At 45.7% G+C, this 26,670-nt stretch overlaps 1 protein-coding gene across 3 annotated transcripts in view; it reads left to right on the forward strand.

Annotated features, from left to right (window-relative positions):
• The first annotated feature begins 2,570 nt into the window (after positions 1-2,570).
• The window catches only part of MFHAS1 (multifunctional ROCO family signaling regulator 1), a 74,324-nt gene continuing 50,224 nt past the window's right edge, over positions 2,571-26,670 (forward strand). For 2 of the 3 annotated variants that reach the window (XM_090258368.1, XM_090258366.1), the window contains exon 1: positions 2,571-5,786. In XM_090258368.1, coding sequence (XP_090114494.1) covers positions 2,792-5,786 — 2,995 coding nt within the window. In that variant the 5' untranslated portion in view covers positions 2,571-2,791. The remainder of the gene's footprint in view (positions 5,787-26,670) is intronic. The other variant, XM_090258365.1, reaches the window with a different exon arrangement.

Consider the following 26,670-nt stretch of genomic DNA (forward strand, 5'->3'; position numbering starts at 1 on the left):
CCTGGGGCCAGACTACAAATGAAGGCCCATACACTGTATGCTTAAATGTTTAAATGTGCTACATCAGGGTAACAAATGTGGTTCGCCCAGGCCTCTCTCATCCTAACCTGGGCTCCATTCAGCAGAGTAAGGAGCCTGTGGGCACACAGGTACAGACTCCATCCTCACCCTAGAGGCCTGGAATGCGCACTTCACTCCTGAATGGCCCCAGCTTCTACAAGCAGGCCTGAGGCTATTTGCACAGGGATTTCAGTGTCCTTCACACATGCATTTTCTCCAAGGCTGAGGGGGGCTGTCCGTTGTGCCCCTTGCCCACCAGAAACTTGACCACAAGGTGCAGGGCAGGATCCTTCTTGTCTAGGTGGAAGAGCCATACTGGATGCAAATTTTTCTCCTCGAGCTTTATTTTTTATTTTTATCATTGCATTCTCCTGATCTGACTTTCAAAGAACTCTGGACAAGACTTTTTTTTTTCTCTCCCCAACAAGGCTTCCCACAATATTTACTGCAATGGCACATGGCAAACTGAGGGGCTCAAAAACAATGTTCCTGCTGAGCAAACTCATTCACACTGAGCTTTGGTTCTTCAAAGAGGGTGTTGTGTGGTCCTAAGCAAAGTTCTCTTCATCAGATAAAGCAAATTGCACATTATCTCCTGGCAGAGGAAGAGGGCAATTTTCAGACACTTAAAATGGAAGTATAATTTTCTGATGGCTGCTAAAGGGTTTATCACAGGTGATTTAGATCTAATCCAAACCACGTTAGGACTTAATTCAGCCATTGAAGGTAGGAAACCGAGGCCTTCTCTAGTCTCCTTCCCCAGGCCAAGGTTCAGATTTGCGTTAGAAGGAGCTAAAGGGCAAAGGTTTGGGGTCTGGCTGTAAAGGTGATGCACTCAGGGGAATAATTCCACATGGGGAGTCGGCATACCTGACTCTACTCTTTACCTGGCTAGGAAGTTGCTCAATGTCTTGGGCCTGTTTCTTCCTCTGTGAAAAAAGAAGCATCAGCCTAGATGACTTAGAATTTTCTTGAGATGGAAGGCCAGGGAATCCTTGAGCAATTTGATCTGAAGTCCTTCAGGTGAACACAGCTCAGCTCTCCCTGGTATCGTACCCACATTTGGTCTCTAGGACCCACCTGTGGGAGGGAGCATCCTCCAGTTAAAGGTGTGGTAACCATCACGGGGGTAGATTTCCAGCTGAGATGTTTAGTTGCTCTCTTTGATGAGACCAACTATTACTATAAAATAACTGTGCAGGATATGGGTCCCCAAAGGACAGCATCGTCCTGCGTCCTGTGTTAAGTGATGGACTTAGGCAATTAATTCAATTTTGTATCTCTGGAAAGTATTTGCTTCATTATTAGCTAATTTGGAGGCAGTGACAGAGGTGATAACTGGAAACTCAATATGTTTTAAGGCTCTGGTAAATTCTGAATAAAGTATTTACTTAGCATAGATGTGACTTCAAGGAAGAAAACATCCATCTCCTAAGTGAGCAGTGCACTGTGAATTTTGCCTCAAACAACTGCCATTTTCTCGAATCTACAGCATAACCAGTCCTGTACAGTTTGGGGAGATGGTATTTGTTTTACAGGGTTGCAGCGAAGATAAAACAATGTGCTTCATTCTGCGCCCCCCGCCCTCCTTCCACCCCCAATTAGGCCTGCTGAGAGCCTGCTCAAAGCCTTCCCCAGGGGCGCTGAGAATGTGTCTCAGCTGGTCTAGCACAAAATAGGGCCTCAATAAATATTTATCAAATGAATGAATGGTTGCCTGCATCTCTCCTTTTGTGTGGTTATTAGCTCCTACAATGAAACCCAGCCCCCAGGATCCCGTCAGTTCGATTACGGTGTGGCTGTCGGGTGAGTGGAAGGGGAAAGGGGTAAAGAACGAGTAGGGGAAGGCAGCGAAGCCGGAACACCGGGAAAGAAAAGAAATCCTTAGAGGCGCTGGGCCAACAAAGAAGAGCCAGACGCAGACGAACCCAACCAAGAGGGCCCCGGGACCTCGGATCCGCAGCCAGGACCCACTCCCCGCGCGCCACCCGCACCCGGCGAGGCGCCCCTAGCCTTGCACCCGGCGTCCGCCCCCGGGGCGGTGCCGGCAACACACGGGGCCTCCACTGGTCACGTGGGGACCGGTCCGCCGGGCGGCGCTGCAGCTTCCCGATCGCGACCTCCCAGTGCCGGGGACGCGGCGCTCGCGCTCCCGCCCGGGCCCCGGGAAGGAGGGACAAGGAGGCGCCGCCGCCCCCTCCTCCCGACTGCACCCCGGCCCTGTGCTCGCAACATGCCCGCCGCCGAGCCGAGCGCCGCCCTCTTCCAGGAGCTCGCGGGGGCGACGCCGCTGCGGGCCGCGGGGCCGCGGCTGCGAGGGTAGCGGGGCCGGAGTGGGTACGGAGGCGCCGCGAGGCGGGCGGAGCGGGAGGAGGAGCAGCAGGCACCCCCGCGGCTCGGCGGGCGGCAGCCCTGCTGCCCCGGCGCGCCCATGGCCCGGGAGGAAGGAGCATGCGAGCGGCACTCCCCGCCGGCCGCCGCCGCCGCCGCCGCCGCCGCCACCCCCCGCGCCGCGGGCTCGGCGCCCCCCGGAGCTGCTCGCGTCGCTGCCGCTCCCCAGCTGCGGGCGCCCGGCCGCTGGCTGCGCTAGGACCCACGGCCGCTGGTCGCCGAGGCGTGCTGGGGAGGGAGGAGCGAGAGGGACTGGGAGACTGGCCCCCGCCCGGGCGCAGCGCGGCATGTAGCTGTGGATTCCCGCGCCCGCGCGAGGGTGTCGGCCCGGGGCCCCGCCATGGCTGGGAAGGACAGTGGCAACCTGAAGACGGTAAGGCTGTGGCGGGACGCCGCCCTGCGGGCCAGGAAGCTGCGGGGCAACCTGCGCCAGCTCACCCTCAGCGCGGCGGGGGGCTGCCCTGGGGCCGGGGCCGACCAGATCGACCCCCCCGACGCCCCCCAGCTCGTGCTGCCGGCTAACATCGGAGACATTGAGGTGCTGAACCTGGGGAACAACGGCCTGGAGGAGGTGCCCGACGGGCTGGGGTCGGCGCTGGGCAGCCTGCGCGTCCTGGTCTTGCGTAGGAACCGCTTTGCCCGGCTGCCCCCGGCGGTGGCCGAGTTGGGCCACCACCTCACCGAACTGGACTTGAGCCACAACAGGCTGACCTCCCTGGGCGCAGAGGTGGTGAGCAGCTTGCACGAGCTGCGGAAGCTCAACCTCAGCCACAACCAGCTGCCCACCCTGCCTGACCAGCTGGGCTCCCTGGCCCACCTGGAGGAGCTGGATGTCAGCTTTAACCGGCTGGCGCACCTGCCCGGCTCCCTCTCCTGCCTGTATCGCCTGCGCACCCTCGACGTGGACCACAACCAGCTCACTGCGTTTCCTCGCCAGCTGCTGCAGTTGGCCGCCCTGGAGGAGCTGGACGTGTCCAGCAACCGGCTGCGGGGCCTACCTGAGGATATCAGTGCCCTGCGTGCCCTTAAGATCCTCTGGCTGAGTGGGGCCGAGCTTGGCACCCTGCCCGACGGCTTCTGTGAGCTGGCCAGCCTGGAGAGCCTCATGCTAGACAACAACGGGCTGCAGTCTCTGCCCGCCCAGTTCAGCCGTCTGCAGCGGCTCAAAATGCTCAACCTCTCCTCCAACCTCTTTGAGGAGTTCCCTGCCGCGCTGTTGCCCCTGGCTGGTCTGGAGGAGCTCTACCTTAGTCGCAACCAGCTCACCTCAGTGCCATCGCTGATCTCAGGCCTGGGCCGGCTCCTCACCCTGTGGCTGGATAATAACCGGATCCGATACCTGCCGGACTCCATTGTAGAGCTGACTGGCTTGGAGGAGCTAGTACTGCAGGGGAACCAGATCGCTGTGCTACCAGACAACTTTGGCCAGCTCTCCCGGGTGGGCCTGTGGAAGATCAAGGACAACCCACTGATCCAGCCCCCCTACGAGGTCTGTATGAAGGGGATCCCCTATATCGCAGCCTACCAGAAGGAGCTGGCCCATTCCCAGCCAGCAGTGCAGCCCCGCCTCAAGCTGCTCCTGATGGGCCATAAGGCTGCAGGCAAGACCTTGCTCCGTCACTGCCTCACTGAGGACAAAGTGGAGGCAGACGAAGGAGGGGACAAGGAGAAGAACTACCCACCTTCCTCTCCTCCTGGGAGCAAGGGCATAGAGGTGACCAGCTGGACAGCCGATGCTTCTCGGGGCCTGCGGTTCATTGTGTATGACTTAGCTGGAGATGAAAGTTACGAGGTGATCCAGCCCTTCTTCCTCTCTCCAGGGGCCCTTTATGTGTTGGTAGTGAACTTGGCCACTTATGAGCCACTGCAGTTTCCTGTCACAGTGGGCTCCTTCTTGCATCGGGTGGGGGCCCGGGTGCCTCACGCTGTGGTGTGCATTGTGGGCACGCATGCAGACTTGTGTGGGGAGCGTGAGCTGGAGGAGAAATGTCTGGACATTCACCGCCAGATCGCCCTGCAGGAGAAGCACGACGCTGAGGGGCTGAGCCATCTGGCCCAGGTGGTGGACGAGGCACTGGCCCGGGACTTCGAGCTGCGCTCAGCCAGCCCCCATGCAGCCTACTATGGTGTTTCCGACAAGAACCTTCGGCGGCGCAAGGCCCACTTTCAGTACCTGCTCAACCACCGGCTGCAGATCCTCTCCCCCGTGTTGCCTGTGAGCTGCAGGGACCCTCGCCAATTACAACGCCTTCGGGATAAGCTGCTCTCCGTAGCTGAGCACCGGGAAATCTTCCCCAACTTACACAGAGTACTGCCTCGGTCCTGGCAGGTGCTGGAGGAACTGCATTTCCAGCCACCTCAGGCACAACGGCTTTGGCTAAGCTGGTGGGACTCAGCTCGCCTGGGTCTGCAGGCAGGGCTGACCGAGGACCGGCTGCAGAGCGCCCTGTCCTACCTGCATGAGAGCGGCAAGCTGCTCTACTTTGAGGACAGCCCGGCCCTCAAGGAACACGTCTTCCACAACCTCACCCGCCTCATTGACATCCTCAATGTCTTTTTCCAGAGGGATCCTTCCTTGTTGCTGCATAAGCTGCTCCTAGGGACCAATGGAGAGGGCGAGGGTGATGGGGAAAACTCCCTCGTGATGGTACCGCCCACGCCCAGCCAGGACCTACTCCGGGCTACTCAGCTCCATCATTATGTGGAGGGCTTTTTGCTTCATGGGCTCTTGCCGGCCCATGCCATTCGGTTGCTGCTTAAGCCTCATGTTCAGGCCCAGCAGGACTTGCAGCTGTTGCTGGAGCTGCTGGAGAAGATGGGACTCTGCTACTGCCTCAATAAACCCAAGGGCAAGCCTCTGAATGGGTCCACAGCCTGGTACAAATTCCCATGCTATGTGCAGAATGAGGTGCCCCACGCAGAGGCCTGGATTAACGGGACCAACCTGGCCGGGCAGTCTTTTGTGGCTGAGCAGTTGCAGATTGAATATAGTTTCCCCTTTACCTTTCCACCTGGGTTGTTTGCACGCTACAGCGTCCAGATCAACAGCCACGTGGTGCACAGGTCAGACGGGAAACTTCAGATCTTTGCATATAGAGGGAAGGTTCCTGTGGTGGTGAGTTACAGGCCTGCCAAGGGGGTCCTGCAGCCAGATACTCTTTCCATTGCCAGCCACGCATCGTTACCAAATATATGGACGGCATGGCAAGCCATAACCCCCTTGGTGGAAGAACTGAATGTCCTGCTTCAGGAATGGCCTGGACTGCATTACACTGTGCACATTCTCTGTTCTAAGTGCCTTAAGAGAGGGTCGCCCAATCCACACGCTTTCCCAGGTAAGTGGAGAGAGGGATGTGGCTCTTCTGTGCTGTGTTTTAAGATGCACTAGTTTGTTTTTGTTTTTTTTTTTTTTTTGAAGATTGTTGTTTCTCATTTGTAAGATTATTTGCTTAACCTCACAGGCTCCCCAGGAAAGCTTCTCGAGGTAAATCCAGGGGGTGTTTGGGGACAAGCAAAAGGCAGTAAGTACATGAGCAACATGAAATACAGTCCTCATTCTCATACTGTCCTATGAGAAAGATTCAGCCCTCCAAGTGGATTCTAGTTAAAACATTTGGGTCTCCTTTCCCCGCCTCTTCCCAATTTAGCCCACCTCTCATGGGAGGAATTCCAGATGGTTGAACAGAACATGGTGTCTGATGTTAGTCTCTTGCTGAGACTGGGATATAAGCTTATTAGACACCTCTTGAAGAGCTTGAGATACTTTGAATTTGACCTGTCTGTTGCCATATTTTTTTGGTTTAAATTCAGATGTAGTCATAAAGTAAAAGTTATCAAACACTTTCCTTAAGGAATTTCAGAGAAGAATGTTTTATGATCTGGTTCGAATTAGTAAAGATAATGCTACTGATATTAGTCATAGATTAGTAAAGACAAAACTTTCGACCTGTAATGCATGACTAAGTCCTGGGATCACTGTTTCACTCACCCACTTGTGGGCGTGAACTCTAGACAAGATCTCTCGGGAGTTTCCTGGGGTATTTCCTGGCAATTTTGTGCTTTACAGATGTCTTAAGGTTTGTTTTTTGGTAAGTGTTAGCGAATGGAGCTTACTGGGAGTATGTTGTAAGATATGGAAGAGACAGAAACAACCAAGAACTTTTTTTTCTTTTAGGGGGAATTTTTTCCTCCCTTCCTTCCTTCCTTCCTTCCTTCCTTCCTTCCTTCCTTCCTTCCTTCCTTCCTTCCTTCCTTCCTTCCTTCCTTCCTTCTTGAACCATTGTAAGTGAATGGGAGGATTTCAGGACTAGTTGCCTGTGTCTTTTCAGTCTGGTTGATTGGAATCCTGAGTCTCTGTTATATGTCCATTTCCCACATGTGAAGGCATTCTTGAGAGCAATTCTTTAAACAACTGGGATATTTGTGGAGCTGGCTCCATTTACAACATTCCAAGTGTCCTAAGGACAAACCTAATGATAGTATCATTGCCAGTTTCTCCCCTCAGTACTCCACCCCCAGGGCACATTGAGAGGTAATGAAATGGAAGACTGTACCACTGTGATCTTTGTCCTGGTCTGAATGCAGCTCATCATAGTATCAGCAAGGAATCAGACACCAATATTTCCGAAGGTAACATCTACCCGTTGCCCTAGATCTAGGCTGAGTTTAATTCTTCAACTTGAAAAAAGCCACCATATTCAGTTACCAGTCAGCTGAGCTATCCATTCTGTACAATTATCTGGTGTCTTGTCACAGTCTGAGACTTGGTAGATGCTTCAGTTCATTTTAAATTTGCCATTGTATTTTCTTCATGAAAGCAGATACTTCTTCATTGTGTTACTAAATTGAATAAAGTGGTTGAGAGTTACATATTCATAGAGTAGCTAATTGAAGGAGCTACCTAAAGTCAATTCTTAATCTGAAGGAACATTAATGAAACTGATGTTATTAACAACAAAGAAAGACATCGGTTATTAAACAAGTAAAGATCTGTGCAGAGGAATTCCAAGAACTTGGAGGAGTAAACAATGAGGCTAACCTCAGCTGTTTATTTATTTTTTAATAGTCACAAATTCACGAACAAGTCCATTCTTTTGTTATTGTTTGGGCTATTTGCCTGTCAGAGTAGGCACACCTGGTTTGCAGTCCAGGCTCTAAGGAAGAGATGATTTATTTTCAACATAACAAACAAATGGATGGTTAAAAACAGTAAAATGATCTTATATATTAAATAAAAATGAGTCATCAGGTGTTTTGATAATATAGACTACAATTCTATTTTATTTATGGTTAGAGAAAGAAGTTATCTTTTTTGCTTTGTTTAGGGTTCTATTTCTTCTAAAAGTAGCAGAGGGCACAAAAGTTGTAGAAAAAGGTGATTATAGTAGATTCACCACATAACACAAGGGAAAAACTGCATTTTCCTCTTTCATATTTTTTTGATCATAGACATCATTTGCTAGTATTTGCCACATTTCCAAAAGACTTGGGAGGAACTAAAATAATAAAAAATTAGAAGGTGATATCGGAACAGAATTATAATGTTGGGTGTTCAGTTAGTTAGTGCATATATTTAAACTATGTTCATCTAGTCCCTAGATTATTAAAATATATTTTAACTTGGCTGAAACCTTTAATGTATTGGTAACTTATTACCTTTTTAACAGGTCGTTTTGCGTTTTAGAAATATTGAAAAAAATTGGTTACTTAGTTTTATATTGTATTAAAGTGTCAAGTTCCCCTGTAAACTAATCATTTTGATACAATATAGAAAACTGGAATTTAAATTTGTTTCACTTTTGGGACATTGAAGTTAAAATGTAAATTACTATTTCCCTTGATTTTGTACAGAAGAAATGTAAAGTTGAATTCATATTTTTAAACCTTATTTTATGAAAAGTCTGTGTTGGCTCTGGACATTAAATCTAGTCTGAGCTGCACTAATGTAGTTGGCTTAGAGAAGTATAGTGCTAGATTTTTCCTTTTCGATTTTGATGCATGAAAGAAATGCCATCTTTTAGGAAATCCTCAGCCTAGAACCACTTGGTTTTAAAAGTTCTTGTTAAAAAAGAAAAAAATAAAGATCTAACTATGTTGTCAGAGAGATTACAGATTTGTCCTGTTTAAGACAAATGAGTTGAGTGACAGATGTTTTTGGAAATCTGAGCAAGGCCTGTAGTGATCCTAAAGGTCAGGTGTGTGAGCTTTGCCTGGCTTTCTGCAGGACCCGCCCATTCTGCCAGCCTCCAAGAGCCAGCCTTCCCTCCACCTTTCTTGTTTGGATGTTCTGGAGAAGTTTCTCTTTGTGCGATCTTTACTTATGCTTCTGTTCATTTCTTCCAGTCTAATATTAAACCAGGAAAGCTGGATATCCCTTAGGTTGGATATATGGATTATTGACTAAGCCATGGAGCCTAGGATATAGGCCTGCAGCAAGATTTTAGTTCTTTGCTATATCATTTAAGTGGTTGAATGAAGGCTGTGTGTTTTTAAATTGGAAGAGTGCGTCTTAGTTGAACTTGGGCTCTGTGTAGTCTTTCACTAATTATCCTACCTCCAAATTAATAAAGATTATTTGCTGTTGTTTTGTCTTTTTTTTTTTTTAAGAGCGAGAGAGGTTGAGGGGGAGAGGGGGTGGGGAGAGAGAGAGAGAGAGAGAAACATCAATGTGAGAGACAAACATTGATTGGTTGCTTCTTGTATGTGCCCTAACTCAGGATCAAACCTGCAACACAACCTAAGTATGTACCCTGACTGGGAATCGAGCCTGCAACCTTTTGGTGTATGGGATGATGCTTCAACCAATTGAGCTACCTAGCCAGGGCTATTAAAGACTATTTTTAAGAATAATTGGGAAACAGCCCAAGGCAGTAGACACAGAATTGGTATGTGGTCTGTAGGTGGCTTCCTCCATTCACTAATTAACTCAGTGCCCTTCCACATCTCCTGTCAAATGCCTTTTGCCTAAGTTCCCTGTCTTGGACCCGGTGTACTTCTCCCAGGCACGCACACATTTTGCCTTGTCCTGCTGGTGTTAGTGTATGACATGGTGTGTCTTTGATTAGGTTGTTCACTTGATTCCTCAGAGTAGGAGACATGCCTGAGGCTTTGTGGCTTCTGGAAGAGTCTCAGATGTTGGCTGAATGACTGGTCTTGTGTGAGAAATATCTTTTTGCTTTGTTATTCACATATTCTGTCAAATTCTCAGGTGGTACCATAGTGACCATCTTGCTTTGTCCCGAGTCCCAACTCCCTTCTCCCCTTACCCCTAATGCCTAGTGTTCCCATTGTCACTGCATTACTGGTCTTTCCCTTGAATAGGCCCTTCATTTTAACCACTGAAGCAAAGCAAAATTTCTCCCTTATTACAGCTCAGTTTTAGAGTTACTGGAATTTGAGCATGACCCAGTTGTTTGGATTGAATTAGGCATTGTTTTTAATTTCACAGAAGTTACTAAATATCTTTTTAGTTTAGTTTTATTAATATTGATGCCTCGTGGCTTTTAGTTTTATGAACAATCCTCTTTGAACTCTCCTGGGCTTTGTTCCCTATAAAAATCAAAACCTTAATCATGCAGTAGGAGAAAGAAATACCATGCAGGATAGAATTCAAAGCCTAGAAAGGCCTTTGGAGGATAAATTATGTTAAATACTAGGCACCTCTTCCTCAATCTTCAGCGCAGAATCTCAAGTCCATCCTGCACAAGTAGCTAAGGTTCCCTAGAGCGAGTGTTCTGTGTTACCAGGTGTTTTATATCATACTTTGCCACCTGCTTGTCTTCCTCCCCAGTAAACCTTATCTCAAGTGTTTAGTTCTTACTCATTTACTTCATTTTAACACCTAACACATTTACAGTGTGTGCTTCACAGGGTTGTTGTGGGGAGTAGGTGAGAGAATGTTTGAGAAAAATGGTTATTCCCCATGTGTTTGTAAGGAAGTGAGGGCCTTCTGCTCCATTATATGGGGGCGGGGGTGGGGGATCAAGGCTGATACTGGAGTGACCATTTCTGGTTGCTGTCTCCATCCCCCCATTAACTTGCTTTTCTCAGTAGGGGCCTGTTGGGATTAAGGACCTGAGCATTTCTCCATTAGGGTCCTTTTATTTTATTTTATTTTATCTTATTTTATTTTATTATTTTTATTTTTATTTCAATACTAGGAGGCAGGTGCACTCCTCTTCTCTTGCCTGCTCTTGTCCCTTGCATCCTTGGCACTGCCGTGCCTGGGTGGAGAGGAGAGTTGCTTTGCGTTTCTAGGCTCCGTGGAAAACACACTGGGTGGGGTCTGCTTGGGGCAGGCCCAGCCAGGTGTCTGCTCTCCATGCTCAGCTGCTGGGTGGCAGTCAGGTTTGCCTTCCTGTGGGGGCCGCCTCCTTCCACTTCATGGGGGAGGGAGGAGGAGGCCCCATTTTGGTCTGCATCCCCCAATCCTGCTTTCGCGTTAATGAAGCTGATCCTCTGAACCCCATTCGGCCCCTGGTGTCTGCACAACCTGTAGAGCCTGGAGTGATGGACAGGCATCCCAGACAGCCGCAGAATACACATGATGGTGGGCCTTCGCTGAACCCTGAAGGCCCTCCTCTGTGTAAGGTGTGGTGGTGTTACTCTGCAGTTACATACTCTCTTTTCTGAGATCTGCTGTTGCGTGTGATGGCAGGACACGCACTCCCTGGCCAATGGCTGGTGCGGGCCTGAGCACGGAGGACGGGGCTCAAAGCAAACAGGTTACTTTTTAAAGAACTCAAGACATTCTGGCAAAGTGCCTTTTGGGTTGTTTATGATCTTTGTCTTAAAGTGTGTACTTTAACATAAGCATACATAATTTTTCCCACATGATTTTTCTGGTACATCTATTCCTGCTGTCTGTATCTGCCTCCTAACTCTTCCAGAATGGGGTGGTGAGAGCACCAGTGGGCAAGGGGCAACTGTCACGGTGCATGAAGGGAAATGAGAAAATGTTTGCAAGCATTCGATGCCCCCAGTACAGAAAGCCCCCCACGCCACCCCCAAAGCCTGCTGTTCCATAGCTCTGCCCTCCCAGGCCCACTGTGCCCTTGCCCATCGGCCTCTGTAAGAGGGAAGCTGTAGATGGTGAAGAGGGTGAAGGGGCGGTGGTGATGGCGCAGGAAACATGTTTTTCGTGGTTTGTACCAGCTGTTCTCCCTTCTTCCATGTGCTGTTGCCTTCTAGAAACTGTACGGAGTGAAGGGTGCTGGCTTGACTGCATGGAAGACCCTGGGAAGGCTGCTGCCTGAACTGAATGGGGTGGGGATAGCTCCACGTGTGCGGTGTACTGTGGAGAACAACCCGCAGGCACCGTTGCCAGCAGGGCGGGCTAATTTGGGGACAGGGCGCAGGGAAGATTTTTAGTTATTTATTTTTGGCCCTGAATTCTTAAATACATATTCTCATTTTTCTCCCATCCGCATAATCTCTTAGTTTTGTTTCTTTAAGAGTACATTAGTAAAACAAAAACAAACGAACAAGAAACCCCTACGCAACACAAAAACAACATCACCAATTTTTTTTTTTTCTTTTAGCCGTAGGTAGATTTACAGAAGGCAAAGACTACAAAAGCAGAAAAGGAAGCTGGAGTGAGGAACTGGAGTAGGTCAGAGGCCTGGGGTACCCCAACTGGCGGTGGGTTCCCACGGGCACTGTGAGCCTGGAGGCTGTCTCACTGGCCGCAGAAAGGAACAGGCAGCCCCAGGCACCAGGCTGTCCCAGCTGCTTCCTTTTGCTTTTGCAAATCTGTGCACAGGAGCACTTGAGAGAAGGGCCAGAAGGAAGGGAAAACTGGAGTTGTGTCAAGACTGCTCTTCGGTCTGTGTGTGCCTTTCTGCTTCTGGGTGGGGTGGCTTACTGAGTTAAGGCTGCTGCTCCTGCTGCTCCTTCCTCTTCCTCCTCCTTTTATGGAAATGCACAGAACATCAGCTTCACCATTTTTTAAAGGAAACAGTTCCATGGCATTTAGCGTATTCACAGTGTTGTACAACTACGCCTCTAAGTCAGGTGCTTCTTGAGGATAGGAACTGATGAGGGAGGTGGCTTCCTGCCTGGGGCAAATGGACTGGGGATTCTTTTGCAGAGTTTTTGTGACAACGTTCTAAGGCATGTTCTAAGGAGAGAAGGGCTTTTTAGACTAGGCCTTGAGATGACACATCATGGACCATCTTCTTTTTTTACCTGGCTGCAAGGGAAATCCTTTTACTTAGTGTTGAGGAGAGGACAGAAGGTAGAAGAACATGGGGCCTCCAGTCTGTTCTGTGACCTGTGTGATTTAATGGGGGACTGGCACCTCAACAGCACATAGAAGCAAAGCACACATGAGTCCTGTGTATTCACTATAGTCTATACAGTGCTTTTCTGCACTTACATGGTCAGTAAAGCTCTCGAATGATTGGCAAGCCATAGACAGATATGAGACTTAAGCGGGTGGAGGGGTTGCATTGATTCAAAATTAGGTCATTACCAAATGAGACCACAAGTGTACCATAAGCTTATTAGCTAGATTCTGTGTCACTCACTGTGGAATGCCTGCTGTGTACAGAAGTCCGTACTGAGCTGGGAGTTTTAGAAGAATAAAATAAAACACACAGCCTTGGCCCTGGGGAGCGGAGTAAGGACTTTGGTTGATGATATTGTTGATTCTTAGATGTATGAAATCTGACCATATACAGAGAAATCCATTTGCATGTTTGAGTAATTACTGAAAAAAAAATGGCTTTTGAATTTCTGGGGGAAAAAATTATCACTTTGAGGAAAACTGGCCACAGCTTTGAATTTGCTTGGTTTAGGTGAGTTAAGTGGAAAGTAATGCCCAGGTCATGCTTTTCCATTGATTTTCAGTTTGGGTTATTTGTTTGTAAGAACTCTCAGGCAGATCTTAAAGAGGCAGGATGCTGAAATAGGAAAATGCATTGGCTCTCAGGATTCCTAAAAACTTCTAAAACTCATCAGCATTTCGATGGGAAAAAAAGGCCTCCTCTTTCAGGATGCTTTGCATTTCTCAGAGGTTTTTTTTTTTTTTTTCTTTTTTTTATGGGTTTGCTTTTGTTTTGAGGGGGATTGAAGTCATCAGTGATTTCTGAACACCAAAGACTGTATGAACCTTGACTCCAAAGACCATATAAATTAAATTGGATATTGTCATCATAAAAATATATGGCTCCTGCTTAGAGATTTCTTTGATGAAGGACGCGTTGTTGAGGTGGTTTTCCCTTCTTAGCATATTAAATGTTGAGAGAATCAAAGAGTTAATTTTCTTAGATCCTCCCCACTCCTAAAAGGAAGCATACAAATTAACGTTGTATTAGTACATTGTTATAGTGCTAGTGAATTTGGGGGTAAGGGAACAAACCTCCCTTCCTTCCTTCCTTTCTTTTTTTGAAAAGAGGGAGTTAAAAAGAGGGAAGGAATGGAGAAGGAAGAGATAAAATCAGAAAAATATTATTTCTCCTAGGTATTGTTGTTGGACTTATCAACTTTATTATTGTTTCAGTAAGATTCTTATTTTTCATGCCATAAGGGTTATTATCGTATTAATCATCACATCAGTCTTTTTAAGAGTAGAGGGTTGGGGAAAATATGAGACTGTTGAGTTCTCATCGTGTTCTAGAGACAGTGCTGAGTGCTTCTTATGGGCAGTTTCATGTAATCCTTCCAGCAAGCCTGGAAGTGAGGGATTACCATTGTCCTCGTTTTCAGGTGAAGAGGCTGAGGTTTAGAAAGTCAAATGAATTACCCAGAATTAGATCGTCCTATGTCCTGGGGTTACAGCCCAGACTCTCTGCTCCTACCCACCATCCTGCCCTCGCTTTCCTGGTTAGGTTGCCTACTTCTTTCCAGTGTTCACAAACTCCCATCTGTTTTTCTATAGATGTGTCCATTCCATATCACTAAGTGCTGGGCACTGTGGTCCCTGCTGGGCATATTGGGCCTGGTAATGCATGGGAACTGCCCCTGTGGAGGTCAGTGGAGGTCATGGTCAGGTGCAGGGGAAAGGAGAGGTCTCAGAGAGGGGTTTCTGAAAGGGCCACCCAGCAGATGAGTGTCAAAGGGTGATTTCTAGTTAACTACATGGAGGAGAGGGAAAGGGCATTCAAATTAGAATGACATTTTAAAAGGTGGGAGGAGCAAGGTTACAGGTAGTTCAGCATGCTCTGGCTGGGGGTAGGCATGTGTGCCTAAAAGCACTTCAGCAATTTTAAGAAGGAAGAGGCATCTTTATTTAAGTTACATTTATGGACCATAAAGTTTGCCAGTGACCACTGCTGGCTCATACACTCGAGTTTTGGAAGGATTGTCCTAGCCTGGTCCTTTTCCATCAGGCAGAGCGCTGCGAGGACAGAAGGGCAGTGTCAAATGATTTGCTCAGAGTTGTTCAAGCTGTTGTTGGGCTGACAGCGCACCTGTAGATCCACGTCTGAATGTGCTGCTGGAAACTTTCTCCGCGTCCGAGTCCGGGGAGAAGAGGAGTGTTTGTTATCCTAACAGCCAGGTGGCCACTTGCCTCTGTAATCCCTGGGAATGTATCCAAGCACATCGAGTTTCCTTCCTTTAAACTTTAACCATAACTGATCCTGCAATTAAGGTGAACTTGGCTGTAAGACAATTAGCATTTTATTGTAGACTAAGTTTCACTGTCTTTACCCTGTGCTTTTTCTGTGATACCGCAGACTGACTAAAATTACTTTTTTAAAAGTTAATTTCGCATTGATGGAACACCTTATTTTATGCACTTCATTAGTTTGGACCCGACTTACGACAATATGAGAGTGTTTTGTTGTGTTTTTCATCGTATCATCATTGGAATTTGTCATCTCCTGCTTCAAAAACTTACCAAAATATACTTAGTTACATTGTGATTGAAATCCTAGGAAGTGCAAGATACTTTTTATGTTTATATTAACTTTATATGTTGACTTGAAACATTTGGATTTTGTGTTGCATTGCGAAATGGAAATGTCATCATATAGTGGTTAGTTGTAAAAGCTCTTGAGGGAGACTGCTGGGATCAAATCCATGTTCCGCCACTAGTTAGCTGTGTGACTTTGGGCATCCTAATAGTTTCTAGCTCATGGGGTGGTCATGAAGATTGTGTTAATACATATAAAATGCTTAGCAGAATGCTTGACACATGGCAAGAGCCTGAGAGATGTTAGCTACTGCTATTCCTACAATTATTCCAGAAAGCTCAGGTTTAAACATATTCAGCGCGGGGCAAAAGTAGGTTTAACAGTTGTGAGTATGCGAAATACAGAGTTTATTCTTGTTTTGTTATCTATTAATTATTGTATTATTTTTCAAATAAACAACCGTAAACCTTCTTTTGCCCCCCTCCTTTATTTGGAAATTTGATAAACTTATGGATTAAACTCTTGTTTTTTCATAGCACTATAGTACAGTGTGATCCCTACTCATGAATATCTTTTTAAAATGCTTTTTTTCCTTGATCATTGAAACAAATACAAATTTGGAGGGTAAAGGAAAAAAACACATACCTGATATCTAACATAATTACAGTGATCCGTCACTTATCCCGGGTATTACGTTCTAGAACCCCCTGCGATAGGTGAAAATCCGCGAAGTAGGAACCTCACGTTTATTTTAGTATTTATTGTACAGTACCGCAAAATGCCGCGAGATAGCAAAAAATCTGCGATAAATAATTAAATATAATATTTTTAAAAATCCTGCGATACAGTGAGGCTGCAGTAAGTGAACCGCGATACAGAGGACTACTGTACATGTTAAGCTTTATTTCTTTTCAAATTTTTACCCTTAAGATTAGCTTTAGTAAAATATGTAATTATAATAATATTGTATAAGTAATTTAAATACTGTTTTTTTAAACCTAAGTTGTCATGAATATGGTTTCATGTTATTAGTATCCACACAGTAATTATCCATGCTTACAAAATAACATCAAGGGATTTTTACCTTTGTTTATTCAGCCATTGGACCATTAGGCTGTTGCAGGTTTTTACTGTTATGAGTGATTCTGTGATGACCATATTTCTACATAAAAGCTCTGTCTTAGTTGGGCAGTAACCCCTGAGGCGGAGTCACTGAGTCAAAGGCAAAGCGTGTGTAAGGTCCAGTCCATGTTTGTGAGCCCTTTCATGACAGGACACAGTTGATCTGCCTACCTGTGCGGCATGCAGGATTGATTTCACTGCATTCCTCAGTATTGGGTATCAGCTTAGAAAATGCATTAGCAATGAATGGAAAACAGTATCTCATTGATGGTTCAAATTTTAATTAGTGAACGTGAATGTTGTCCTCTATGAATGCTTCCTAATTGTGTTGCTGCTTTTTTGAGTTGTGTGATCACGGCTTTTGATCTGATCAACTTAGTAGTACTTTTTTTAATCACAGTGATTTCTTAGAATCACAGAGTTCAGTTTATATTAACACTTTATATATTAAAGATGATAACCTTTTGTCTGTCATGCTTAAGGTGTTTTCTAGCTTATTTCCCTTTTTGATGTTTAAAAAACATGTTTTAAAGTTAAAGTTTTAAATTTCATTCAGTACAATTTATTGATAGTTTCCTTTGTGATTAAATAAAATATTATTATTATCTTTCTAAATCAAAAACATAACAAAAGGAATCACACAGTGTACCATAATCTCTCTACCCATATAAACTTGACTGGCAATAAGACAGTAATATTTATACTTGGATGGTGTGTTCAAAGCAAAAGCCCATCTTTCATGGTCTCCTCCCCAGGTCTTCTTCTCTGTAAACTGTTTCTTGTGAATTTCTTTTAAGGAAAAAAAAAAACATATTTGCATATATTTTAACCTGGAAGAGAGCGTGCATAGTCATTGTTCTGTACCTTGCTGTTGGTCACTTAAGATATATTTTGAAGATGCCTCCATATGAACAATTACAAACATATATATAATTATATATCTATATGTACACACATATATATCATAATATTTTACCAATGGATGTACTGCTTAGTTAGTTCTATATTGACAGACCTTTGATTCTTTCCAGATTCCTTTACAGGTATTAAGCTAAGTTCTCTACCTTCTAGAGTTTGGAGAAATAGTCTTATTTCCTTCAGGGTTGGTAACCCCTTTTGGTGCTCAGAAATGATGAGATGCAATGAGAAGAAACACAAATGTCTGAGTCAGAATGGTGGGACTTAGAAAGGGCTTGGGGACTAAAAAGGCTTAACTTTGTGACTTAAAATAAGAGTAATCATTTTTAATTGGCTTTTGTGATGCATATTGAACACCATTGTTTTCAGCATAATTATGCATTTCACAGCTTAAATCATCCATTATAATGTGATGTAATGTTTAGACATAGCAATAATTACAAATCTTACATGTCTACCAATAAATATAGCCCTGCTTAAAATAAGACAGTGGCAGATAGAAAAATGCTGTGTCGATGTGAGAAATTAACAGGAAATAATTGATAACGAGCTGTGTTTCACTGACTCAGAACCTTGCTTCTGCCTTTCTACCCCAACCATCCTGTAAAGGAAACCCCCCTGTGTTGGTGAGGTGGTTTTTATTTCTGCTCTTACAACCAGCCTACAGAGTTCCACACCTCAGCTCCCTGGGTTGTGTTCAGGAAATGTGCCCTGGATGGATCCTAGGTACTAGTAGGGGCTCAATATTTAAGAGATTATCTGCACTGTTGGCTCTTCTGTGAGTGAAATGAATAAAGAATAGGTCTAACCCAGCACACTAAAATGTGTTTGGCCCATTAAAAAGCAAACAATTAAATCCTGTTAAGAGTGGCTTTTGTGTTTAAAAGATCCTCCATTGCCTATTTTGTTTAAAGTTAACAATTCACCCATGAGGTTCTTGGAGAAAGAGATTTTTTTCACAGGGTGCGTGGAAGTGAGTGGCCTTCAGAAGCCTCCATCTCCTGCTAAATGCCCAAATCAAGGCAGATGGTAAGGAGGAAAGAGCAAGCTACATTTTCCAAACATGTTATTAAAATACGTATCTGCTGGGCTTCTCTTGATTGACCGTGGCCACACTTCTGCACGGCATAGCTGCAGTGCCTTTGATCCACGGCGCTCATTGCTCATGAAGAACTGCATGGGAAAGAACTAGAGAGAAATGTGAATTTTCCAGGAGAGCACCGTGATGCCCAAAGCAGCACACTGGCCTGCTGAGAGCTGGGCCCTCCTGTGCCCAGAGTACAGTAACAAAACATGGGATGCAAAGCACCTGTAGGATGCATCTGTCCCCTTTGTGGACACTGCTCACCCCCAGGTGGCTGGCTCTCTAAATGGGGGCAGGTGTTTCTTTTGAATTTTCTCTTTTATTAAGCCTCTGTGACCGTGGATGCCTTGTCCTCTTCCCAAGAAAAAACACACACACATGCTCACCCTCTGGTTACCCTAACGTAATGTGCGTTCTTCCTGGTTGCTGCAGTATTTCCATCTTCTTTTCTTGGTGTGGGCAAAGGACATTCACTTGTTTCTGTTTGGTCATTTCAGGAATTTGCATTTCAAGCCGTCGGGCCAGGCTTGACTGCAGGCAAGACAGCTCCTTAGAGCTGTGTGAACTGGCCACTTCTTGAGAACTTTTTCTGCCTCCCTCCAAGCCATCTCTGGGTGATGGGGTGGGATGAAAAGTTTACCCAAGTAGCAGGGATGACTGCATCTGGTTGATTACCAGGGCTGTTAAAATTCTGTTGCGGAGCCAAAAAGAAAAAGAAAAAACAGGTACTGCTTCTAAGACGTGATAAAGTGCTGTGCAGCTGGCCCCAGGTGTTCACAGGAAGGTTGGAATACGCCCACTGTCCCGGTTTACAGTTCATAAATCTCCTGATTTATTGTGCCATTTGTGACTCAAGGCACGTTAACTCTAACTCCTGGGGAGGGGGGATTTCCATTAAAGTCAGAGCCCCCTGTAAAACCAGGAAGAAGAATCAGGAATGAGAACAACAAATGCTGTTCTTTGTTGGAAAACAGAATCCTGTGTCTTTAGTTGTAAACAAATATTTGCTTTTGAAGAATCTGGTGGCGTGCTGTGGCTTTTTTCAGGGCCACGCACAGACACACACACTCTGGCCTTCTAAGGACACAAGTGCATGAATTACAGGAATTACACAGATTAAGTTTATAATGCTTGGAATCTGGGTGTGTGCACTACTTAACATATGAATCGCTCCCCACTTCCTCCTCCTCTAGCTTAGCTCATTTCTGTGACAGGACAGATCTTCACCCCAAGGAGCGTACATAGTTTTCTATGGAGGAGGACAGAGGACAGATGTCCTAGACAGCTAGAGATGAATACTGCCATGCAGCTTTCTTGCATGATGCTCAATGAGCATCCTTTACCTCTCAAATGCAGTGGAATGGGGAGTCAGGAAGCTTGGGTCTCAATTTCTTCATCTGTAAACGAAGAGAAATAATCCTAGCCATTTCTAAGCATTTGCCCCTGCTCTCACGGCCTCCTTAGATGTCGTGAGGATTAAAGGAATGAATGGACACCAAGTGACCAGAGTAGTTTTTACCACATGCTCAATGAATGGTAGCTCTGAACACCGTGATCGCTGTTCACAGGCAAGGAACACCGAGGCCCAGGAGGGCTGAGTCACTTGACCCAGACACACGGTGTGTGGCAGGGCCCAGGGTGTCCTCCCCCAGGACCCCACTCCCTGCCACCACCCCGTATATACTGCCTCTCAGGAAAATGATCGCATTTCCCCTGTCAAAAATGGGTGGTCGGCTGGATAAAAACCAGAATAGTGTGTGCGAAAGGCATGTGTTTAACTGTAAACAGTAACTGGAAATCGTCCATGAGGAGGCGTGGAGCAGGTCGTGGAGAGTCAGGGTGAACAGCCCTTGGTCCCAGGAAGCCGCAGTCTAGGGAAGGGAGCAAGCAGTAACTGTGCAATTAATTGTGGGGCTGGGGGAATAAATGCAGAGATTAAAAGGTCTTCGGGGCCCAGGAGAGGCCCGAGGAAGGAGCCTTCTTGAGCCAGGTGGGTGGGCTTGGTTGGGTAGGAGCAGGTCTCCAGTAAAGCAGAGGAGGGGACACTAGGGGACTTTCTGCAAACAACCAGGGCCATTGAACTGCAATAGTAGGGGTGGGGGTGGGGGGAAGAAGGGCAGACGTATTACTGGGAATCAGCAGTTTTCTTCATAAGTGTACATTTCATGTAAATATTTTTTAGCCTGTCTACCCTTTCAGCTAACATTTTTCCCCCACCAGAACAGAACTCTTGGCAGCTCAATATAAAGCTAAAATATTTTTATTTGATTTGATTTTTGTTCCGCCTCAGGTGAGAGGGAACAATATTGAAGGATCAAGTAGGGAAAAGTCAAATTTACATTTTGTAAGAACATTCAGTGCAGCAGCATGGAAGGTGGACGTACAGGGAGGGTGGATGTAGTCAGGGGCCCTCTGAGACTATTCAGACTGTATGGGATATAGGTGCAGGGGCAGGTGCTCAGGAATGCAGGAAGCACTCCCTGATGCTAATAAGGACCAGTCCTAGGCTCTGCTTGGCTTCGAGGTCTTGAACAAGCTGAGGATCCTCTCTGGGCTTCAGAGTCCTGTCTATGATGGGAAAGGGTGTCTCTGTGATTTGAGTGTATGGGATGTGATGAATTTTAACCACAGTGGGAAGAAACCGGGCGGGGGCTTTTGTTTTTAAAACAAAGAGCAGAAGTGATTTGATAAGATTAATTTAAACAGGGCTGCCATATATTGCCTCCCGACTTACTTGGTTTGTTAGGGTTGCTTAGCCACCCTCCTGTAATGGACACCAAGTGAATTCTAGCGGATTTATAGCCTCACGTGTGTCAGTAACATCATTTGCAGAATAATAAAGTTCCCGTTCTTATGTTTGGAAAGGTTGTGTAGAAGAAAGAAGAGACTTTATAAGTATCTAGGCTATTTCAGCACTTTAAGATATTGGAAGGGTAAATGATGCTGAGGGCACTTGCTTTGCCTCCTGAATTATGCATGCGGTGTGCCCTGGGGTTCTGTATGGCTGTGCAGAGCCAGTCGTCTTTTGTTCTAGCTTATTTTCAGTGGTGGTGCTTGTAAAAGAAGAGGTCAAAGCAAATCCATTAAAGAAATCTGTTCCGTGTAGGACAGTCTTTTTTTTGCCATCCTATTTTGTTAGTTGCTTTTGTTTGGGCTTTGTTTATTCATCATTAGATTGGTCTGCAGCAGGGCAGGTTGTGGGGGGGGGGGGAGTGGGAGGAGACGCCCCTGGGGTGTTAACAGCTGCGAGTTGGGCTAATGACTTGGCATTAAGCGGGCTCAGGTCTTCCTGGCTCCCTGCAGCTCTAAAGCAGTTCTCTTCTCACCCCTTCCTCCTCCTCCTCCCTCCACCCAAGAAGATCTTGAGGCTCTCTGTGTAATAACAGTTTAAGCCTTAACTGCTTTTTAACCCAATAATGATAAAACAAAATAAATTGGAATCAATTATTAAGAACACGCTCATGATCTTTGCTCCCACTAATTTTCTCTGGACTCGAGCTGCAATTAAAGAGGACTTAAAAATGTGAAGTGCAGTGGAGAAATCGTCTGCGTTTTGTCCCCGTTTTCCCTGCCCTGGAGATTCATTTAGGAACTGAGTATGATATCAGAGGTATTATTTACATTGCATACATGACGTAATGATGACTCCCAGGGGAAGCCACTTGTAGCATCGCTGATTTTAGTCATTTATAATGTTGCTTATTTTTATAGTGACAGCGACTACCTACTTTATGAGGGAGGAGCCTCCCAGGCATGTGACACGCCTGGCCCATCTGGATTAACTAGAAAGGTCTTCCCATGGATTACATTGTGGGCTGGCGAGCTATTTCCTTTTCCCTAAGAGGATCCTTTGTGGGAATGATCAGAGGTAAGGATCCCAGCAGTTGGGATTGAAGGGAATCCAAGTCCTGTGGCCGCCTCTCTTTGGAAGTCCAAGTCTACCAACGACTTTCCACATCAGAGTTCCAGTTTCCAGTCGGCTGAAAAATGTTGGGGCTCTTCTTCTCAGGGGCTCATATGGTTTTAGCTCATACTAGATTGAGAGAAAGAATCTTTGCAAGAAGACTTGTTTCACTTAGTTTGTCTATATCATTAACTAAAAGACACCAGACGGAGCTCAGGCAATGCCTCTGGGATCACATTTAGAGTTAGTGCACAGGAAAGCATTAGGGTACTTATTCACTGAATCCTATCTTCACTCACCAGGAATTCACTGAGGCCTTCCAGCAATGTACGGCACCGAGGAAGGCGCAGCAGGAATCTCGCTCAGAGCCTGTCCTCTAGGACCTTGGTCATGTGCAGTGACAATGCATTGTCAAATGAATATAGACGCAGTGCCCCAAGAGTTCAGGGGAGAGAGAGATTCCTTCCAACTGAGTGGGTCTTGAGAAACTAGAATTCTGTTTATTAGTGGTGGGCAAAGGTGCTGGGAGTGAAGGCATTTACAGATGGTCTTTTCTTCTTCTAGAGCCAACATCATAACCCTGGGCTTTTAACCTGTTAACTAAAAAAGTGCAGTAATTCATAATTTTTGAATTACCACTAGCCCATTAGGCACAGTAAGAGATGAACAACAATAGCTAATAATAAAATAGGAGAATTTCAACATATCCTGTAATAAAAGTTATGTGAATGTGGTCTCCCTCTCTCTTAAAATATTTTACATGCTAGACTCACCTTTTCACTTGAAGGAAGCACTTTATGGCTTCTCCCTGGCATGTCCGAATTGCCAGCATCACTACTCTTGTGCTTTGGGGCCACAGTAAGTAAAATAAGTGTGACTTGAACACAAGCGCTGTGATGCCAAGATCACTATTAAGTAACAAACTGGAGGGGAGTGTATACAGTGTGGATACTCTGGACAGAGGGATGATTTGTGTTCCTCGTGGGGTGGAGTAGGGTGCCCCGAGATTTCATCACACTCCTTAGAATAGTGTGCAATTTAAAACTGATGAATTGTTCATTTCTAGAATTTTCCATTTAATGTTTTCAGACCACCATTGACTGTGGGTAATTGAAACTATGGGTCGGGAAACCGCGGATGGCAGGGTCTGCTGTACACATATGGCTGTTTTTGTTTGTACTCACTTATATATACTCTTCAGTGTGGTTGTGAAGACTGTGGTTGAGATGACTAGACCGTTTGTGGCTGGATAAAAGGAAGAAGAAAGTACCGAAGCCCAGAAAGTTCACCTATTTATTTCAAGGCAGAAATAGTTGGCATATTTTGACTTGGAAGATATCTCGCTGTAAAGCCAGAGGCCTGATCAGGATATTGAATTAGAGGCAAACCTGTCCTGTATTGGGTTGACTTTAATAGTTAAACAGCGGGCGCATATCTGGAATTTATTTGTTAATCTTTTATGAACTTTCTGTTGAAATCTTTATTGCCTTGAATTGAAAAGGTTTTTTGTGTTTGTTAATGCTTTAATGGACTAAAGTTTAGTTTTGGGACTTTTACAACTTTTTTTTTTTAAGAATTTGGCAGTGCTTTCAAAATGTTTTCTTCTGCACTGCCTCCAAAACAAAATTATAACCAGGTTGATATATATATATGTCACTATACTCACTATATATAGTAAAAGTGTTTTTACTCTTCTGACTTTTAAAAGTGTCCTGTTTTGGGTAAGTTTTAATGTTGGGCCTTGAAAAATGAGAATTTGAGTATACATATTTCTTTTTATCACCTGGACAATCACCTTGGCTGTCAGGAAAATGTGTGGACAAACCGTGTGGCTGCAAAGTTTCCAGGGTACAGTTGTAACCTAATGAATGCCTCTGGTAGGGAATGGGGTTCATAGGATTGTGGACATCACCCATTAACTGGTCAGTTGGTGAGACACCATGGGGTGTCTGCTAAGTGCCACAATGGTGCCCAGTGCTGGGGGTGCAGACAGGAGTAGGAGAGCAATGGAAGGCCAATTTTATTTCTGAAAGTGTTAATATTTTTAATACTGGAAAATTCAGACCTTGTAAGGAAAATTATAGTCAGCTCATCATCTGATTTTAAGTTTTTGAATTATTGTCTTTGATGTGAAATACATCCTAGGTTTCTCCCCGTGGGTCCCAAAGCCTTGCCAGATGCACTTGGCAGTGATCACGCCCTCTTTTCTGTGGTCTAAGGCAATCCTAGCAGAAAATGGGTACATGCCACTTATTGCTTGGTTTCCTTGCTTCCTTTTCTCCCTGCCCTCCTTTTGCTTTCTCTCACATGATCTTGAAATCGTGGGGAAGTGAAGCAGCTCTTCAGGAGGCGGTTCAGGGGATTTTCAGGCAGGAGTCGTTTCTGTGCCAGGTTGTACACATCACGCCTGGCCAAGCGCCATGAAGGGAGAATAATGTGAGCCTGGGGCAGGTCTCTCGGGCACTGTCCTTGCTTGACCTCACCGGACCAGTCTCCTCTGTACCTTGCCCAGGTCTCCCTTGGTGGCTGGCTCTAAGAAGAGCTCCAGATAAAAAAGGAAAGTTAGGTTTACAAATAAGGGCCCACCCCCAAATCTTACTTTCAGAACTGTGCACATGAGTACTTTGTGGGGGATCCCTCAGCTCAGCAGAAACGGTGAGCACTTCCTCTAAATTGGATCTGGAACAGACCAGCTCTCCAACCATGCTAGCACGCAAAGCACACACGTGAGGAAGCCCATTTGGCAGTGTGTACAACTCAGTTTTTTTGGAGTCAGAGTTTTCCTTCTCCGCTGCCTTGCGGCATACCTCTTCAGGGGAAAGGCTAAGGGAGTAAACCCCGACAGAAAATCCGGAGCCGGAGTCCCTAAGGCGGTTTGACGTTGTAGTCAACACTGGCAACTCCTGCGGCGCACCTGAAGCCAAGCTGTATTGACTCCATCTTTCCCTTGGACCCTTCAGCTGCGAAGAGAGGGGGGGTCTGCTGCATGGGCAACAGCAGACCCTCCATATTACCCTACCCAGGCTCTGTAGCTTCAGCGTCATCGCAAGATGTCGATTCAACACGGGAGGAGACAGATACTACCATGTCACTCCCGAGTCGGACTGCACAGCCATTCTCGGCGGTGCAGATAGACTCTTAAGAAGCTACACCATCGTCTCTCGAGACGGACGGCTGACGACGACGACGACGACAACTCAGTTTATTTTCTAACCTGTCTTTCCAAGTCTGCTCTATGGCTGGTAGTCTCTGAGTCCTTTCTCAGATTTCCTTGACAGCCACTGGATTCAGATGGAAATAATGGCAGAAAGCATAATGAATGGTCTTCACAATTGTTCTGGTTTGGGGTTACACGTGAAGATGCGTGGCGTTAGTAAAGTTCAGTGTTCTTACTCAGATGCCCCTACCTGAGCTGACCTTTCCTGAGATGACCCCTACCTGAGATGGCCCCTACCTGAGATGACCCTTACCTATTGCATGCAAACCACATTGCTTTCTGCTCTCCTGTGGGGTTACCAACACCGCTGTGGGTTAAGGAGAGAGCTCTCTAACTCTGTAGGTTTCAGAAAATGCTTTTGCTGTGACTGTTAACAGCCAGGGAAGAACACACTTAGAACAATGAGCAAGTGCGTGAATCAGGGTTGTAGAATCTGTAGGACATGGAGAATTCTAGAATAAGAAATTCCAGGTGTTCATTTTCATTGTGAAGAATAGGGACCTTACGTGCTAAATTCAGATTTAATGGCTCCTTTGCCTGTGTTCCTGAAGCACTCGGTACGCACCTCTAATCCTCCATTGTAACCTGTACTGTTCTTGTTCGGGTCTGGTTCCCACCAGACATCGAGCTTGTGGGAGCCAGAGGCCACGTATTACTTATTTTGTTCTCCCAGGTCCTAGTGCAGTGGAAGGACTGCAAGATAAAATGTAGGACGGATGCTCAGTTAAATTTGAACTTCAGGTAAACATCGACTAAGCTTGATCCTAAATATGTCCTGTGTACACATATGTTGTTAAATTTGAATTTTACAATACATAAGCAACATATAACTTTAATATAAATGTATATATATACATACATATATATCCCACATAGTATTCAGATTTTTAATTGGTCATCTGTATTTTTCCAATACTTGCTAAATCGGACAACCCTATATAAAGTTCATTACTTAGAAACTATTTTTTGAACCGTGTGGTATAATCCTATAATGTGATCACAACTAAGGCAAACCAAGGTGTTCAAATAGGAGGAATTACCCTCCTTCCCCAACAGTGTCAGTGAAGATGGACCATTTGCCCTACAACTAGATAACCCTGACAACAGAAATACGCAG

This window comes from Furipterus horrens, unplaced genomic scaffold, assembly GCF_987537825.1.
Source record: "Furipterus horrens unplaced genomic scaffold, mFurHor1.1.pri manual_scaffold_12, whole genome shotgun sequence".
Taxonomy (NCBI): Eukaryota; Metazoa; Chordata; class Mammalia; order Chiroptera; family Furipteridae; genus Furipterus; species Furipterus horrens.